Here is a 19,696-nt window from a genome sequence, read left to right on the forward strand (position 1 = left end):
AGCTTCAATGACTGCCTGAAACCGTAGCTCACCACAGATAAACGCCTGAAACTGCACATGCACAGAAAAAGACAGCTAACTGGGGTAAGCACGTAGGACGGCCTTGAATAAACACCGTAATGATTGACAATTAGGAGGACCACTTATTGAGATGATCCACCCAGAAATAAAAGATTGTCCTCTATACCTTTCTTTAAATATAATCACACTTATTAGTGGCTCAACACAAACATGGTAATGGTTGGATCCTGTGTCTTGAATATCACTGAGTGCAAGTGGCTCTTGAGGTTCCTTAATCCAGCTGCACTCCAGGCTTTGGGAATCTCAGCAAATCCTCTTAATGCTGGAGCCAATCTCTCAAACTGAATCATAGCCAATCCTCCTACTGCTCTCACATTTTGCTTGTGCACCTGTTTTCCATACCACTTTTTTTCCTTTCACTGAACTTTCCAATCAGGGTGTTTGAACACAGGGCTGTGTGTAAAAGAATTAAAACTCAGAGTTCATAGAAGATTTAAAGACTGTTTGTGCATATGTCTAGTTTCTGCCTTGAAGCTAGAATAACCAACAACAGCTTTTGTAAGTATTTATAAATATCAGTTAGGCCGTTGAAATTTTTGTTTTTCCAAATGTCATTTCACATTATTGTATATAATTTAGCTTCTTAGATTATTATTTTTGGTCTACTTAGTTTGTTACCAACACCTGGTGATAATTTCAGAAGTAGAAATATGTTTAGTAAGTAAAAAGAGGGTTCAATACTTAATCTACTCGGTGTGTACATGTATACATATACGAAAGGGTGTAGATGTGATATCATATAATGTTTGGTTCCTTCTTGTTTACTGCTTCACTGTTTGAACTCATCCTTGCAGGTAAAAGGTCAGCAGCTTGTAGCTCCGCCCCCTTTCTACGTCACTCTCCGCTCCCTTTGAATGGGCTCCTCTGCAGTAGGCTACAGAGCAGCAGAGGAAACAGACGCGCACAAGTGAGGAGCTCACTGTCACAGTGATCCAAACAGAACCGAACCAGAACAACTGGACATAGAATCGGCTCCCAGACAGGAGGAAAAGCTATTTTAAACTTTGAAGTTTATTTATTTATTTATTTGGTTTTATTTATATTTCTGCTGACTTATGAAACCCAGGATGTAGTTGTTGTTATTTCCTGATTTCATTTTTAACGTGCAGTAGAAGACTGAATTGTCACTTCTAACAAAAGTGTGAAGAAGAAAGAAAGAAAGCAGCTGGGGAGAAATGGAGAAATCAAACGGCTTTTCTTCAGATCGAAACATCCTGTGTCTGTTTGACGTGGACGGAACACTGACAGCACCCAGAGAAGTAAGCTCCCATCCAACCAGCAGCCAATTGTTGGTGTTTATTTATCATTAGAAGCTTTTCTTCTGCAGCCTCTCTGCCTGCATCCTCTGCCTCCCACTCTAGAGCACACTGTGTCCTCATGGCATCACAGTCTGCAGGGCGCCTTGAGCTCTTTGCGCATGAGCCAGAAACAAGCGATTCAAACTGCATGCACACTTTATGCATCTCTTATGGGTGTTTTATTTATTTATGTTATGTCGTTTCAAATTGCAAATATTGCCTCTGCAGAGATTATATGCATTTGAAATAGGTTGTCTAGGGTAATTCGTGTCAGCACAGTTCACAGCTAAAAAAATACACCCTAAAAGTCTTTACAGTCATGTTATCACTGTGTAATTACACTTTAGAGGCTGGGATGCTGCTTATTTTTCAGCACTGTGCGCCCTGAGGCGTGTCTTCCTCTGCGAAAAGGAACATCTACTATCAGATAACAGGTGTTGGAATGCAAAATAACTCAGAGTTTATCATCCTGCAGAAAATCGACCCAAAGCTGGATGAGTTCTTCCAGACTTTAAGGAGGAAAGTGAAGATCGGCATCGTTGGAGGGTCAGACTACCCCAAGATAGCAGAGCAGCTGGGAGAGGGAGACGATGGTGAGAAAGACTTCCTGTTTTGCACGTATTTTTCAATGCTTCACAGAGTTTAGCCTACCTAAGACACGTGGTGCAACTTTGGGCAAAAATTAAGAAACTGAGAACCTTTAGGGATAGAAATAATGTGTAACAGAATTTGAAATATGGAAAACAACATATATGGATGATTCTTATGAAAGTATTTGTATCTCCCAGGCAAAAGTAAGAAAAACAAAAATAATCATTGTTTTTATTCATACTGCACAACAAATATGAGGGATACGTTACTATTTATATTATATAAAATATGGTTTTATATTGCTATACGTCCTTTATCCCTTGGTCAGTGTTTTGGAATCTCAGCTCCTCATAAGACTGAATTCCATTTGATTGAACAGTAACTTTATTGACAAAACAAAACAGAAATTCCTAATTTTAATGAAAAGTATCATAACTTTTAAAGATATAATAGTATTTATCAATTTTTCATGAGAAAGAACACCTGTCCCTGGGGACCATGTCATTTCAACCACAAACTGTAACTTTTATTTATTTTTAACCTTTGTGTACTTGCAATCACTTCATTTTTTCACATGACAGGAGAGTTTATAACAGCATTGCTCCATGGAAGGAAGGGAAAAAAGGTCAAGTTTTTCATAACCCTGAAGTTTATTGGTCGTTATTTTTAAACACTTCATGTTTTCTTTTAAATATACAAATTATGACAGAAAAAAACATGTTATAATGTGTATTTTCAGTATATTTTATTTCTCTAAAATAGAGATTACAATTTGTCATGAGATTTTAAAAGAAATGCTTAATACTTCATTTCCACAACACTCATTTCCATCATTGTATAATATAATATTCATGAAATGTTATTACATACACTGCCAGTTAATGTTTCCACACATATTTTGATTAAGTGAAACAAATCAAAATATTTTCTGAAAAATATCTTGACCAAATTTGACTGTAGTTGGAGAATCACCCACTGTAGTTTCATTCTTTTTTTTAAATTTGATTATTTCTTCAATTATCCGAAGCAGTTTCAATGACCTAGAATTCAGATGGTGATACTAACCAATTAAGGCTGATTAACTTTTCATCTCTTCATACAAGACAACATAAAAAGCTGATCAATGTGGAAAATTATGTAAGTCCCTAAAACACAAAGCAGATAAGGAGCCTAATCTATCTCAGTTTGTCTTTTTTATAGCGCCAGGCATGAAGGCTGTAAAGCAGCTAGGTTTTGGTGCTTCTGGTGTTGCTGTGCATCTTTTCAGCTCCCATCACTATCCTCTGCAGAACCACATTGAGCAGCTTCCATTTTGACATACAAGACCCCTTCAGCCCCATTTCTACAGAAAGAGTCTCATATTTTTCACTGTATATTTTAGAATGACCTTTCAAGCAGCTTTTATCCTAAATCCAACCATCCATCTGATCCCACATGCTTCAGTCGGAATTTCTTACCCGTCATGTGACTCCTAAAGCTGTTGCCAAAACACACTGAGCGTCACGCTGATACATCCACCACCTCTCAGGGAACACATAGCTGCTCTGGAAGGCCGATAGCTTGTCTATCAGTAAATATTAGCCCACAGCTGCAATGTAGATGCGTCGTGCCAAGTCATACCACCATGCGGTTTCACGTCCAAGTGTGTTAAAGGTCAAGCTTTTTCTGGTGTCTCAGCTGCGGCCGATGTTATCATTGTGAGTTGACCCAAAGAGAAACCTGGGTGATGTATTTAGATCCGCGTTGGAATTTCTTAAAGCTAACGCCATTGATGCAAGAGTCCATCTTCCTCACATTATGGCACACCTGTAATTTTTTATTTCTGTGTGCACATGTTGTCAATTTAACTTTTAGAATGCAGCCAAACCAGTTTAACAGCCAGAACCATGTGATTGTAATGCAAACAATAACAGGGTTTGGGTTTGTTCTGCTAAAGTAGGTCAGGCTGTACCTGGGCATCCAGTTGCCTCAATGGAAACATTTGTCCAAAGCCTTAAAAAGCTGTAGCAAACAAGGAAGGACAAAGAGAGAAAAATGAACCTACCTTCCTGCTAAAGAGTGATGTCTGTAATTTTATCTCAACTTTCTAATGACCCAGTATTGAGAATGCTGAGGTCATGTCCCTGGTATTTTCCTTTTTTATTTTTTTTTGTCAAACTATATGTTGAAAATTGTTCTGACTTTGATTGGTGTAAAGATCAGCATTTATTTTCATTTGTTTAAAAAAAAAATAAAGTCAATATATTATTGAAAGTCATTTAAATCATTGAGTGGGCCATGCACATGCATGGTGATGATGGTGACAATAATAACTGTAGTAATAATAATTCAATACTAATAACAACAACAATAATAATACTAACATTCACTCATACCCACTCACTTACTCACTCAAATACTCTAATTTTGTGAGTTTTGGAATTGTTATAATAAACATGTTAATATTCACCTCCTTGATGGGCTTGTGATTAAACTCTCTTTATTCACATTTCCAAAATATATTTTAGAAAGTCACAATATTAGGATGTTTTAAGATTTATTGCAATATTTGACCTCGGTATTTCAAAAATCCTGGTTACTGCACTGACTACAATAGTCCAGATATCAGTTTTATGCTGTTTATCTAAGCTGCCCCTTCCTTGTGACTTCAAATGAAAAAAATTACATAAACATAAATTTATTTATTTTTTACCTCTCTGCTTGAAGCCTATATAAATACACGTCTTGCTTTATATTTAACCAGCACTTTTTACCCAGTCTTTCATTTTAAGTTGAACAGATTAAGTAAGGTTTTCAATTGAACTAAACCGTTGATAAATGAGATTAAAGTGAGAAGAAAGATCAAATTAATCAAATCTACTCTCTGCCTGCCAGTTTTGCATGCAGCATAATCTGCAACCAGTATAACAACAATGGAGGCCACTATTTCATTTCCCCATTCTTTTGATTCTCAGTAAAAAAATGTTTGTTTGAATCAAGTTATGGAGATGTGGGTGTTTTTTTCTCTTTCAGTGATTCACAAGTTTGATTATGTGTTTGCTGAGAATGGAACAGTTCAATACAAAGATGGTCAACTCCTCTCAAAGCATGTAAGTCAATGCATACCTGCTGTGCTTGGTTAGTGTGACCTTTTTAACACATGCTGACCCTCTAAAAGCTAAAACTAAAGCAAACATTTTCTGATGTTAATTAACTTTTATTGAAAACATATTTACTCTCTAGGCAGAAAGATGACGTTTATATCATTCTTTATAATCTCATTTATAAAATCAGATTGGTTCTTAAGTGCATTTTTGCTCCGGCAGGCGATCCAGAACCATCTTGGAGAGGAGCTGCTGCAGGATCTGATTAACTTTTGCCTCCGATACATGGGGCTCATTAAACTGCCAAAGAAAAGGTGCGTCACTAGGATAATTCATACAAACATTTGCAATAACTTTAACCTGCTTTCTCTGTGTAATAATTGGTTTATAACAGATGACTGATCAAGATCAAAATAAAAGTTCTTCACATTATGAGAGAAAATGCAGGTTTCAGGATATCATTTAATCACATTTTTCATCCTGCAGGGGGACTTTTATCGAGTTCAGGAATGGAATGATTAACATTTCACCCATCGGTCGCAGCTGCACGCCGGAGGAGAGAATAGAGTTTTCTGAAATCGACAAGGTGGATCATTTTAATTTAAAATAGACCTATTTGTACTTTGACCTTTGTACCTGAGATCGTCATTACCACAAAGTTACAAAAAAAACTCTTTTTCCAGAGTGATTTAATCTGAAGGCAGATAAGGACGAACAAAGCCTGCTGCTGCATGTCGCTACTCGTCGTGGCTGAGCAAACATTTTTACTGAGGGGGGCGAAAAGGCCTCTCTGTCTCTGGTCTTTCCAAAACGTGATCACGTTAAACAGACAAAGAAAGCTCAAACATTGATCTGGAAAAAAACAGTCTAACAGATAATGTTTGACATGGTAAAATTAAGGAAGTGAAGCTCTGCAGAGGAGGAGTTTAATGTTCAGCTACGTGATCACATTTATATACATGAATCTTCTTCTATTTACAGAGAGAGGAACACGTTATGACTAATCAGGTTAACTAGCAAAGGGCCAGTAGAATGATTGTCTATAAAGAGCCTCCTGGAGAGGCCGAGTCCCTCTGGTGGTGCTCTAATAAAAACAGAAACAAGGACTCAGGAACACTTGTGAAAATCATTGTCAGAGAACGTAGCTGATTAATGTCTCCACAAAAAGTTAAACCTTTACTAAGCAAAAAAAATAAACCGGTTACAAAACAGTTAAAATAGATTACATTCTCTACAAAATGCCATAAAAGTAAGCTTGAAATCATTCTAGTATTCTAAATTAAACTGAATCAAACATATTTGACTCTTAAACACTAAAAAACTGCTGAATACTTTAGTGATTAAACATGATTCTTCTTGTTTGGAGCCTTCAGATTTTCTCTTTGAGGTTGTAAAATACTCTATTAATGTTTGTCATCTATTGAAGCATATTTAGTTACTGTTACACAATTGTTTCATGTAAACTTGGTAGGAAATGAAACTAATGTGTTAACGTAACTAAATATGCTTAAGTAGATGAAAAAACCAATGAAGTAACGCTCAAATGTTCCCTGCAGAAACAGCGGCTTATAAAATAATGAATAAATTGTCCTCTGCTTTGTGGAGAAATGCATCAGCACAGCATGATGCTGCCATCACCATGTTTTACATAAGAGATATTGTATCCATTGGTTAATTTGAACTATCTTAGATGTTTAACAAAGTTTTATTATATTTTTTTAACCAGAGCACCAATTTACACATCTTTTATCTGTCCCCTACATAGATTATGATCATCTTTAAATAGGTCATTTTTTCGAGCAAGCTGTTGTTGTTGTTTGGCTCAGATTGCATAAATCCAGCCTTTAAAAGCTAAAAGCTTTGCCTCTCGTTTCTCACAGAGGGAGAAGATCCGGGAGAAATTTGTTGCTGCCCTGAAAAAGGAGTTTGCTGGGAAGGGGCTGCGTTTCACTAAAGGTGAGAGAAGACAACGTAGAGAGGCCTGTTCACACTTTGCTTCACATCCGAGTCTGCTTCCATGCAATAATGGAGGACATAAGAAAAACAGAAGCAGTTAGAACATCTTGTTTGTTTAGGTGGACACTCTGAGGGAGAAAAACAAGCTCATTAGCATTTTACAGCACTGTGCCCATCCAGTTTTACAGCTTTTCTATCCGCTTGTTGATTCTTATCTCTTGATAAAAGCAGAGACCCCACCACCAGCAACACCACCACCTTTGGTTCGTACTAGACCTTTGTGCTGGACCTGCAGGTTAACTATTAGACACACTGTTCTTTCGTGCCTCTTTGACGGCACGGCAGCAGGAGGTACTTGATGTTTGCTTACGTGCCGCACCGCTCTGCTGATGACGTGCGCAGGGCTTTTCACACTTCTCACAAACAAGTCAAGCCCCGTTCATTTCCTCGAAAGCCTCCCCATAAAATGTGTGGATTTCATGCTCACTTGGGCTTCACACAGGGGTGTAAATCAGCAGGTAGTGTTGCGGCCTTTTGCTGCAGCCTGAATCTTTACAGTGTTGACTCTAACGCGGTGAAAGCGGGTTTGATGGGAAGAGAGCGTTTATATGTTTACCTTCTCTTAAAGTTTATCTTTGGAAGGCACGGCTGCCCTCGTCAGCTGATAGGAGTGTTCTGTGTAATAGGTGTTATGTAATCTGACGCTGCATTGAGAGGACTAATTCTCCTGTCCAAGCATCCGGTGTTAAATGATGCTGTTGTATGAAAGTTTAGACTTAGATTCAACCATAGTTTGGAGTTTTTATGAGTAAAAACAAAGCAGGTTTAGAGGGTTAAAGAATTGCTGAGTTGTTTATCTTTTCGATCTGAAGGTGTTTGTGAAAGAGGCATGAGGAGGGTGTGTGAGGACTGAGCCTCCTGATTGGCCGGTTCTTTGAGGCAAGATGGAGAAAGTCATTTCAGCTGGAGAGAAAAATGCCTGCTAAAGCCTGTGGGTAGATTACTGTTTCATTTCGTTCATATTTCACAGAACAAAGGTTCATCTGAGTTAAAGCTCAGGAGAGGGATTGTTTCAGGATCTGAGGAATCTTAAAACTATGCATGATTTATGATAATAGGTAGTCTTAGGTCAAAGAAAAAAAAACAAAAAACACCCCAGGCTTAAATTAGCTTTTTTTCATACTTCACATTACAATTTTCTCTCAGGCAGTATGTTCTCATGCTGTTGCCGTTTAAAAGTTCAGGTTTTTTTTTCTTATTTCTGCTGAATAAAAGGGATATGCATTTACATTTATTTTGTTCATTAACTCAAGGATATTTGTTAGATTCTGTTTCTTTAAACCACGCTGAATGAGAAACAATAAAAATAGTTAAATTAAGAAGTAGAAGCACCTACTTAAAACCAGAGGTGTCAAGTAACAAAGTACAAATACTTTGTTACTTTACTTAAGTCCACTTTTAAGGCATCTATACTTTACTCCATTACTTATTTTTCTTCCTACTTCTGACATCTACTTCTACTAATGTTACTCGTTACTCTTGGCTTCGGTTTAATGTTTATAAATATTTATAGTTAATAGTTTTTCGAAATAGTGGAAAAACTGGCTGTTTTTTTTAAAAGGTTACTTTATAGTTTTATACTTCTAGTAGTTTTTGGAGCACATACTTTCTCACTTTTACTTGAGTAAAGAGGTCAAGTTGATACTTTAACTTTTACCAGAGTGTTTTTAAACTGCAATATCTATACTTCTACTTAAGTAACAAATATGTGTACTTTTAACACTACCACTTTAAACATAGGAATAGAATACTTTTTTTATTATAAATATACACTTGTTTAAGCATATACACACATATACACATGTAGTCACAGAGACATACACACACACACACACACACACACACATATATATATATATATATATATATATATATATATATATATATATATATATATATATATATATATATATATATATATATATATATATATATATATATATATATGGGAGTCATTCCATAGAAATGGCACATTTTGAGTCCCTCTCACCTCTTAAGGGGTATTTCATCTATTGGATCACTAAACTTTATATTTCAACAGCTTCACATTTAGACTGAAATATACCATTTAATACAGTATGAAAAAAATATTTAAAATTCTATCTTTTTTATGAGAAATTATGCAGTTTTTTCATTTGACCCCCCCTATTTTGTCATGTCCCTGATGGCAATGATGAAAGTTTCCTATGAAAATACCTAATTAAGCTATTTAAAAAGTCAATACATTTTTACATCAATGTAAACATCTTTTTGTGTTCTTTAGTTGTTGATGTTTCTTTTTTTCTAAATTAATCATTAAATATTAATTTAAAATGACATTACTTCTGTCCCTGAGCAACCGCTCAACCCCGTTATACAAATGATCTCACCCCCATAAAAAGAATGGTATGATCCACAGCTGCATATACATCAGGACGTGACATCACTGAAATCTTTTGAACAACTGGACCACAGAGACAGGCAAGTTGCTCCCCTATTTTCCTCTAATTTGGTCATTTATCTTGTGATACTATGGTCGTCAAACTAAATGACTCAACACCGTAACATTAAAGAATGATTAAAAAAACCTACTTCTTACAAAAAAAATTTTTATTTCAAAAATATATGCAAATTCTGAATTTCATGCATGCCATGTGCTCTCTTTCTTGTATTCACTACATTGAGAAGAAGCCATTTTGTGCAAAAATCTCAACCCCGTCACACTCAACCCCGTTATGTGTTTGATTGTAACGGGGTTGTGATAGTGTGATGGGGTTGAGATTTTAATACTTTGGTTGTTAAGTTATTCAATTACTTAGATTGATTATTATTATATTCAATCAATATTTTTATACTGTTAGCATGCTGAATGTGATTTATGTTCCATGTTAAGCTGTGAGTAAGATGGCACCAACAACAGCAGCAGAAAGGCAGAGGAAATATCGGGAACGCCTTAAAGCTGATCCTGAAAGGAGGGAGAGATACCTGCAGAGTGAGCGTGAGAGATGGAGAAAGAATGTAGAGGTAGGGAAGAAGAAACCAATTGAAGAACTGAGTGAAAGAGAACAGGGTAAGAAAAGAAAAATGTGGAGAGCAGCTTACCACAGGAGCAAGGAGAGGAAAGACGTGGTCAAGAACTTGAGCACTCCACCACAGAGTCCAGATCAGGGAGATGACCCAGAGCAGCCTTCACAGCCTAGATCTTCAAGGTTAGGGCAATGGGTAGTTAACAGTGTTATAAATCTTTAATTTTCCCCAATATCATTTTAGAAACAGGGAGGGCAGGAGGAAAACGGCATAACTTTCCACACCCAGATCATCTTTTATTTTCTTGTTTTGTAGGCAACGGCTGGTGGCTAGGAAGAAGTACAGAAGAGAAAAAAATGAGCTCAAGAGGCAAATAGTGGAACTACAGAAAAAACTTGAAAAAGAAAGAAAAAGCAAAGAAAAATACAAAAAAAGGTGCCAACGTTCAAAGAAATATTCCGATTCACCACGGTCAAAGATAACACGACTCACTTCAAATTGCACTGTCAACCCCCAGATCAAAAAAACCTTACTTTACCATGAGTCACTCATTCAAAATATTAGGAATAAATACAAAAAAGCCACCAAGGACAGAGAAAAACAGCTGATTGCTAAAGTCACAACAGGGAGGATCATAAAAAAATACAGGTTGCAGAAATCTTCATTTTGAAAGAAAAGGGACCAGTAGGTTCACTGAAGACTTCAAAAAAAGAATCAAGGCATTCTATCTCAGGGATGATGTGAGTAGAATGACCACTGGAACCAAACAAACACTCACAAAAAACAAATTAAAAATGCAGAAGAGGTTCCTGATGGATACACTACAAAATATCCACAAAAGGTTTTTGGTAGAAAACCCAGACCAAATGATATCCTACTCCCTTTTCTGTCATCTTCGCCCCTTTTGGGTTGTGAATCCAACTCTCTCTGAACGTGATACATGCATGTGTAAGTTGCATGAAAATTTCAGCTTTCTGGCAGTTAAGCTCAAGCAGCTGAAAATTATTGAGACCAACAACATCGAGAAGTTGATAGAGAAAGTTTCCTGCAACTCATCCAGCAAGAGTTGCATGTATGGAGAGTGTGTCCAGTGCAAGGACAAAACTGTCCACTTCACAAGTGCATACAATAGCACTAATGCCTCTTTTACCCAGTGGGTAACAGAGGAGAAGGAGATAGATAAAAAAGGAGAAAAGGCACCTGTGAAGGTGACAGTCAAGAAATCTGTGGAGGGTACACAAGAGGACCTCATTGAGCTCTTCCACAGCTACATGAAGAGATTTAAAATGCATCACTTTAATATCAAGCAGCAGTAAACCTTCTGCCGTGAGTTGAGGAACAACATGTCAGGGGAAGAGGCTTTGCTACATGTTGACTTCTCAGAAAACTACAGCTGTAAATATAGTTCTCAAGTTCAGGCGGTCCACTTTGGAGCTTCACATCAACAGGCCACCCTTCATACGGGTGTGTTGTATGTTGGTGGACACCCAGAGCCTGTGTGCTTCAGCACCATCTCCCCCAGCAGGCATAAAGGCCCTCCAGCAATATGGCAGCATTTAAATCCTGTGCTGGATTACCTTCAAACCCAACATCCACATGTCTGTACTGCACTTTTTAAGTGATGGACCTTGTACCCAGTACAAACAACGAGGCAACTTCTACCTTTTCTCCACAGAACTTCACAAAAGAGGATTCAAGGCTGGTTCTTGGAATTTTTTTGAGGCTAGTCACGGAAAAGGAGCGCCAGATGGTGTTGGTGGGGCCTTAAAAAGAGCAGCTGACAAGATGGTGGCAAAGGGCCGTGACATCCCAGATGCAGAAGAGTTATTCAGAGCCTTGTCTGAAACAAACACAAGTGTCAAGCTGTTCTTTGTGAAAAGTGAAGATGTCGAAGAAGCAATGGAGAAACTGCCAAAGCAGATACCAGCTGTTCCTGCAACAATGAGAATTCATCAGGTCATTACTCTGGCTCCAGGAGAACTGATGGCTTGTGATGCAAGTTGCATGTGCACAACACGCAAGCAGTTTAACTGTGAGTGCTTCAACACCCAGTGTTTCAGTTTTGGACAGAAGATGGAAATGGCTGCGTCACAGCCAGCTGGTGGGGAAAATCCAGGAAAAGAAATCCAGTGGGAAAGTCCAGAGCTGATTGGTAAATGGTGTATACTCAGATATGATGATGATTTGTATCCAGGTATCATTCTAAACATCCAAGAGACGCATGTTCAGGTCAAATGCATGCATCGTATCGGATCAAACCGATTCTTCTGGCCACGTCAGGATGATATCCACTGGTATCTGTTTGATGAAGTCCTTGAACTTATTCCGCCCCCACAAAACGTGACAAAGCGCCATGTGGAAGTCTTGAAGGAGGTGTGGAACCGACTCATAAGATGAACTTAATGAAATAAAAGGCACATTCATGCATAAATACAGACACATACACTGATAAAGGTACACATGTGCAAAAACACTGACATGGACCCAAACTCAAGCACTGATACAGACAGACATATTAAAATCTTTCATTGTCTGATCATTATTGATCTTATTAAAAGTTCATGAAATTACAAGTTTAATTGTATGTTAGGATTAAGGAAGAAGTGATTCAGCACCCCTCTCTGGCTCTCTTATGCCTACACACACCCACAGACCCACCCACACTTAACATTATGTTACATTTGAGAAATTCACTTCATATTTTACTGTTGTTAATATGCTGTTTTGTTTTGTTCTTGTTGTTGTTGTTTTTGGGTTTATATTAAAGCTCAATTCAATAGCAATTTGTAGCTGGTGTCTTTGCTATGGTTACAAAATGAAATGCCAACAGAAAGTCCTAAACATTGAAATAAACAAAGAAAATCGTATTTGTCCCTTCAACCCTGTTACCATCTTCAACCCTGTTATGTTAGTCTCAACCCCGTCACACCTATATTTTCACATATTATTATTTTTTAAATGTTGATAAAATAATTTAATGTCTATTGACTTTTGTTTCAAATATAAAGAGCTATCATTTGAAGTTGATTTTGATTACAATTCTTGAGTTAAACTGAATTTCTGAACAAAAATGAGTGAGTGCTTTCACCAATTTGTCACATTTCAGGATATAAGAAAGCAATAAAGTGTTATTTTATGTAATTTTTCTTTTTTAAATGATTGAATTAGGATGGGGGACTTCTGATTAATGTAAAAATGTTTATTTCTTTCTAAATTCATTTTATTATAACATTCAGAAAGGCCTCAAAGTGTCCGTAACGGGGTTGAGGAATTAAGGTGAACACATCTTGAAGTAATGATCAATACTAAAAGAAAATTAATGCCTGAGATGGGAAAATATGTTTTTCGGATAGTTAAATATATCCCTAAATATGTGGGATATACATAGAAACAATACTTTTGGGTAAAAAAATTGAAAATGTCCAAGTCCAATTTTACCCATTCTCATGGAATGACTCATATATCCATCCATCCATTTTCTTTACACGCTTAATCCCAAGTGGGGTCGCGAGGGGTGCTGGTGCCTATCTCCAGCAGTCTATGGGCGAGAGGCGGGGTACATCCTGGAGAGGATGCCAGTCCATCACAAGGCAACACAGAGACAAACAGGACAAACAACCATTCCGGCAAACACTCACACCTAAGGAGAATTTAGAGAAGCCAATTAACCTAACATTCATGTTTTTGGACTGTGAGAGGAAGCCGGAGTACCCAGAGAGAACCCACGCATGCTCAGGGAGAACATGCAAACTCCATGCAGAAAGACCCTGGGCCAGGAATCGAACCCAGAACCTTTTGTCCAGGCCTATTTGATGATTTTTTTTTTTTTTTTATCATTTATTTAAAGCCTGGTTGAAAAGCAACTTCTATTTGTTTATTTCCATACAATTCCTATTTATGAATACTTTTGTCAGATTGAAGTTATTTCTGAAATCATTGCAGGTTGTTCTTTCATTAAATGAGGATCATCAACAATTTTATCCATTTATGTACATAAGCTGTTGTTTATACAAACTCATACTTTTATATCCTGATCTGAGTTTGCCAGATCAGTTTCCCCTAACTTTTCAGTTCTGAATATTTCTTGTGTGAAAAGGAGCCATCTGCCGTTAGACATTTTATGGAAATTCATATCCACCTTGATGAAACTTTAACTTGTCACAGAACTGTTGATTAAGAGTTATTTTTAACAATCTATTCAAAGCTTGGTTATATGAGTCTGTAACTATATTTACCTACAGCAAGTCACATAGAGTCACTTTGGTTTGATCAGAATGTCCTTATCTGTCCAACATCCTCATTCAAATAGACTAAGCCGAGAGTGAAACCACAACAATGCAAAAACGCTGAATAATGAATTGATTCAGGAATTATTTATGATCTATTTAAATTACCTGGGAGGTTTTTGATCTTAAAAAACCTACTTAAATAAACATGTAGCAATTTTAACACATAGGCCAAAATACATGTAGGAACAAGTTTTTTAAAATGAAACAAGGGTGCGAGCTGTCCTGAAGCCGATGACATCATGATGTAATAAAACTGGCTTCCTTTTAAAAGCTGTGATGATATTTGTCTCCTTTCAGGTGGACTTATCAGCTTTGATGTTTTCCCTGAGGGCTGGGACAAGCGGCTGTGCTTAAATCTGCTGGAAAATGAAGGCCTGGACGCCATCTACTTCTTTGGCAATGAGACCTCAGATGTAAGTTTGTTTTGCATCAGCAGATCGTGTCTCATGAGTTGTTTGTTTCATTCATCAGAGGTTACAGTAAGGAGTAATCTGTTGTCGCTTATCTTTATGATCCAAAATAAAAACAGACTTATGTGGTTCACCTGTGATCGAAACCTTCATTCCCTAGCTTGTTGTAATCAACAAAGAAGGATTAGTATCACCTCCACTTTTACCACTTTAGTATTTTGACAGATGGCAAATTAAATCTATCCAGAGGATAGCCTCAACCTTAAACATATCTCTGGTCAATTGCCATTAAACAGATGTCAAATAAAAGTTAGCTGTAAGATTACTATTTCTTCTTCAACTGGTGCTGGATATATTACTTTAGTGATGAAGGAATGGAGAAAAGAAACGCACAAAAAAGTATGGAATACATATCCATCTATCCATTTTCTACTGTTTATTCCATCAGGGTGGCGGTGGGGCCGGTGCCTATCTCCGGCAGTCTATGGCGGGGTACACCCTGGACTGGTCGCCAGTCTGTCGCAGGGCAACACAGAGACACACAATGTTTCTATGTACACTCAATTACCCTAATAGTCATGTTTTTGGACTGTGGGAGAAAACTGGAGTACCCAGAGAGAACCCGCACATGCTCAGAGAGAACATGCAAACTCCATGCAGAAAGAAAGGCCAGTAACCGAACCCGGAACCTTCTAACTGCAAGGCCAAGTGCTACCCACAGGTCCACCGTGCAGACCATGGAATGCATGTTTTAATGTATAACTAATTCATTTTTAATGTATGATTAATTACTTACCATTAATGGTAATGTCTAAAAGTAACCCTATGAATTAATTGAATAACTTGAGTTGTGATTGGATGACAAAATGGAGGTTCTAGACCAAATCTACCAAGGGGGCCAAGATGGGCCCAGTGAACAAATGAATGAACCAAAAACAAATAAGACAGGGTAAATGTTCATTGTTTGATATATTAAGCTAACTGAATTTTTAAACCATGAATAAAATAAAACTGTAAATGTAAGTATTGCTTCAAGTTACCTATTGGTTAAATTTCCTGTTACAGTGGATATCTTATTTTTTTAATCATTATGTCGTTGGTACAGGGGCCTCGACCAGTTCCAGAATTCCCCTGTTGGCCCCGGTCAAGAACTAATATAATATAAAACAGAGTAATAATAGAGACTATCGGGTTTCCAACCAACCCGATTGTCTAAAGAGCTCCTCACATGAGAGAAATGAGAGTAGGTGGAGACTAAGTCTGAAAAAGACACAATTTGAAGACAAGGGATCAAAGAAGTGCAACAGTGACCAAATGGACACATTCAGGCATTTAGAAACTGCCAACAAGTAAAATATAAAACTGAAGTTAACATTTGTGTTAACTTCAGTTTTGTTACTTGTGGTAACATTTGCTCTTACAAATACATTATTTGCAGTTTAATCGTGCAGTCATTATCAACAGCAGATAGATCGAATATAAAACCCCTGCTTAGAGTGAGAAAACTGACCTCCACTATTTGAATTATGTTACATGCATCCATGTCTCTGGCTTTTGTCTCTACCTCTGAGTGCCTGGTCTGTGATAGCCCTAGGAGTTGAGTAAACTATAGAGGCAGCTGTAGGGCTGAAGCCACATTCATTTCATACCACTGAAAGAATGTAGCGGTATTTGGGTTATTATGTCTCCTGAGGGGTTTCAAGCCTTAACTTGGATGGCTGCACTAAAAATCCTGAGTTGCAAAATCTGCTGTTAATATTTGAGTAAATGATAAAAAAGACTGAAGTATTTGTTACATTTTAACCGCTGGGCTTTTGCATAGAAAAGCTGAAGGAAAATGATACAAGATGTTCTAGATGTTTATACTGATAAAAACCTAGTACATATTGTGTTGCCCCGTGCAAAACTAAGGTGACGGCTTTTTTTTACACTGCAAAAAAATTAAAATCTAAATAAGCCATTTTTTGTTAAAATAATTGCGTTTTTTTTAATTGAGGAGTAGATTGAGACAATTTGCCAATGGAACAAGACAATTTATATTTAAAATAAGAAAAAAACAATTGCATTGTCTTATTTCAAGCGCACATTATCTAATTATCTTATTTTAAGAGTAAAAAAAGCTCATTCCACTGGCAAATCATCTTATTTACCTACTCAAATTAATAGTAAATACACTTGATTTAAGACATTTTTACTTATTTCTAGATCGTTTTTCCAGTGTATTCTTTTTTGTTGCTTTATCTAGATGAGTCACACACAATCAAGATGATATAAAATTAAGTTTATGGTTTAAATGTGACCGGATGAAAAGTGCAAGAAAAACGAATACGTGTTTAAAACAGTAAACTTCTGTTTGTCTTTAAGGTGGTATTATGAGAGGATGGACATTCTGACTCAGAGAATAAAAGCATCATCTGTTCTTGAATGTCCGATGTTAGGGTTGATTTTTATCACGAGAAGGAAAAGGAACCACATGAGGCCGTGGCTATCAGCTCTGCTCAGACGTTTATGATCTGTGCTTCTGTTTCCAGGGAGGAAACGACTATGAAATCTTCAACGACCCAAGGACGATTGGTTTCACGGTGTACTCTCCCGAACACACAGCCCGGCTCTGCCGAGAACTGTTCTTCGAGGCCTCCCCACGTCTCATCACGATACCTTCAACCAAAAACGCGTCTGAACTGGAGGGAAACATGAAGATTGACCGCAGGCTTTTAATGAACTGTTAAACTGTATCACTACTGATCTCCCCCTGTTTCATGTCTGAATGAACTGCTGAAGGATTGATTTTATTTAATGAGATGGACAGCCGACTTGGAAGTGTATATTATTGCTCTGTTAACCACTTTACCAGAAGCGATGTTTGACTACTGTGATAAGAAGCGTGTAAACCTTGAAATTAACCCCAAATCAACAGGAATGTTTTTTTCCAGCTTGCTTTGGGCATGAAGCGACATTTTGCACTAAAGTGGAGTTCCTTGTTTTCCTGGAAATTCTGTCAGTGCAATACGGAACAAGGATGGAAGACAGATTTAATCATGTGATGAGCTTGTGGAAAAAGGGACATCTCCACTTTTAAAGTTTGAAATACTCCAAAGGGACATTTACATTCCATTTACATTTAATTTTCAAACCGTATCTTTTTTTTTTTTAGGTTAACTTTTGAACCATCTGTTGTCTGATATTTGCATTAACCTTTTAAAAGCCCTGAAAATGATTGGAAATTCTTTTTTTGTGTGTTTGCTGAGGGTCTTTGAATTAATCTAAGGGAACATTTAGGAGATTTAAAGGGAAGGTTTGGTTTTTTTAAGAAGTCTGTTGGGTGGTTTGAAGGGTTTATATCTTACCTGATCTTGAAATGCAATGTTTATCTCGTAAAATGAAGCACCATGACCCAGATTTTTCTGAATAAGAGGTTATTCTATTACACAGGCTAACACGGTCTGAGTGGAAGTTTAACTTAGATAACCATTTAATGCTGAAGTTTGTCTGTGTTTAATGGAGCTTTAGCTGGAATTTACATTTTTTTTTATTTTAAGAGTAATATATAACAGGTAAGATTTTTCTGCTTTAAGCCTGTAACAGAACCCCAGCTTCAAAAGATCTGAACTTTTACCTTTTTAACTAGCATACCGTCCAAAAGGTCATAGGCCACTCCTTACGTCAATGTCTTGCATTTTTTTACATTTTTGGACTGAACTTTGTAGAACTCTTTTGTCTTGTTCATTAATTAAGACATTTGTTGGTTAAGAATTCCCAAAGAAGCCCAGCATGATGCAGATAATATAATTTTTGTACAATATATGACATTTTCAATACAATTAAACAACTGAAATAGATTGGAAGATAAAATCCAATCTGGCTTAAGACCATCTTAATAAATTAAACATTTTTTTTTAGAAATTTTGCACAGTTTTAGATGTTTAAATAATATGTCTATGTTTAATATAATGTCTGAGTGAAGGAATCCATCTCGATAAGTGAACTGAGTTCTAGTGTCAATATATCGACTTTTAAGAAAAAAAAATGTATCAATTATCACCTCCATGTTAGTATTTGATTGATAAAGTATCAAATTTTGCACAAAATAAATGTCAGTTATACAAAGTTTCCAAATTCTAAGAAACCAAATTTCTGAGCTTGAGAGCATTTTATGAAGTGCAGCTGTGTTTTTCCACTGTTTTAAGTGATTTTATCTGAATTAATCATAAGATTATTCTTGTTTTTTGTGAGGGAACATATAATCTGACCATACACACTCCTTCAAGCTGAGGGGCTACAGTCAACTTAAATGGAAAACTGACAGTTCTTGTAACGCATCTATGGAGGTCACTGTAAGATACTTCTTCTTGGTTTGTAATTCCAGTTGTGGAAAAAAAAATGGCAGACCTAATGTATTAAATCCTCTTTTTATTTCATCCTTGCGTCTGTTGGTGTTTATTTTAACCCTGTTGGGCTTTTAGGCTTTCTCTCTTCTGTTTACTTTAAGTGACCCAACCAACCTTGTCATTCTGCATCCAACCACTAGGTGTCCTCGTTTTCCCCAAGTTTACATTTATAAAAGGTTTGATTTTAGCTTCAGGTTTTCCTGTTGCTCTACTGCTCCTGTTTTGAGTTGTATCATATTTGCAGTGACTGAATCAAGTAAACAGTCTTGTTTACCTTGCTTGTCTATTTGCTGTTTTGTCACCGCCCCCCCAACAACCACAGGCTTTCTTCATCTGTTGTTTCCGCCCACTAAAGAGGCTTTAACAGCTTATAAATGTTAAAACAATATTATCCTCATCTGGGATAATTAATATCCACTAAATATTCCCACCATAGGCTGGTATTGGATTTAAATATTTACATACACTAATAGCTAAAGCGGACCACGTGAATTACAGACAACAATGAAGCACATTTAGGTCATAAAATTAGGC

General features: G+C 36.9%; 1 protein-coding gene across 1 annotated transcript; it reads left to right on the top strand.

Moving 5' to 3' along the window:
- Positions 1-947: 947 nt before the first annotated feature.
- LOC119799363 (phosphomannomutase 1) lies at positions 948-19,192 on the top strand. The gene is made up of 8 exons (XM_038309208.1): positions 948-1,340; positions 1,855-1,972; positions 4,983-5,059; positions 5,276-5,367; positions 5,540-5,639; positions 6,934-7,009; positions 14,662-14,777; positions 17,306-19,192. Exons 1-8 carry the CDS (start codon positions 1,257-1,259, stop codon positions 17,501-17,503), a joined length of 861 nt encoding a protein of 286 aa, XP_038165136.1. The 5' UTR covers positions 948-1,256; the 3' UTR covers positions 17,504-19,192.
- The last annotated feature ends 504 nt before the right edge of the window (positions 19,193-19,696 follow it).

Source organism: Cyprinodon tularosa, unplaced genomic scaffold, assembly GCF_016077235.1.
Source record: "Cyprinodon tularosa strain WSP-4 unplaced genomic scaffold, ASM1607723v1 ctg118, whole genome shotgun sequence".
NCBI lineage: Eukaryota > Metazoa > Chordata > Actinopteri > Cyprinodontiformes > Cyprinodontidae > Cyprinodon > Cyprinodon tularosa.

What these genes read in the sequence shown, in the direction of transcription:
- LOC119799363 (XM_038309208.1), top strand. Translation starts at nt 1,257, where the DNA reads ATGGAGAAATCAAACGGCTTTTCTTCAGATCGAAACATCCTGTGTCTG. An exon ending in CACTGACAGCACCCAGAGAA is followed by an intron (nt 1,341 to 1,854) that starts GTAAGCTCCCAT and finishes ATCATCCTGCAG; the next exon opens with AAAATCGACCCAAAGCTGGA. An exon ending in TTGGCAATGAGACCTCAGAT is followed by an intron (nt 14,778 to 17,305) that starts GTAAGTTTGTTT and finishes TTCTGTTTCCAG; the next exon opens with GGAGGAAACGACTATGAAAT.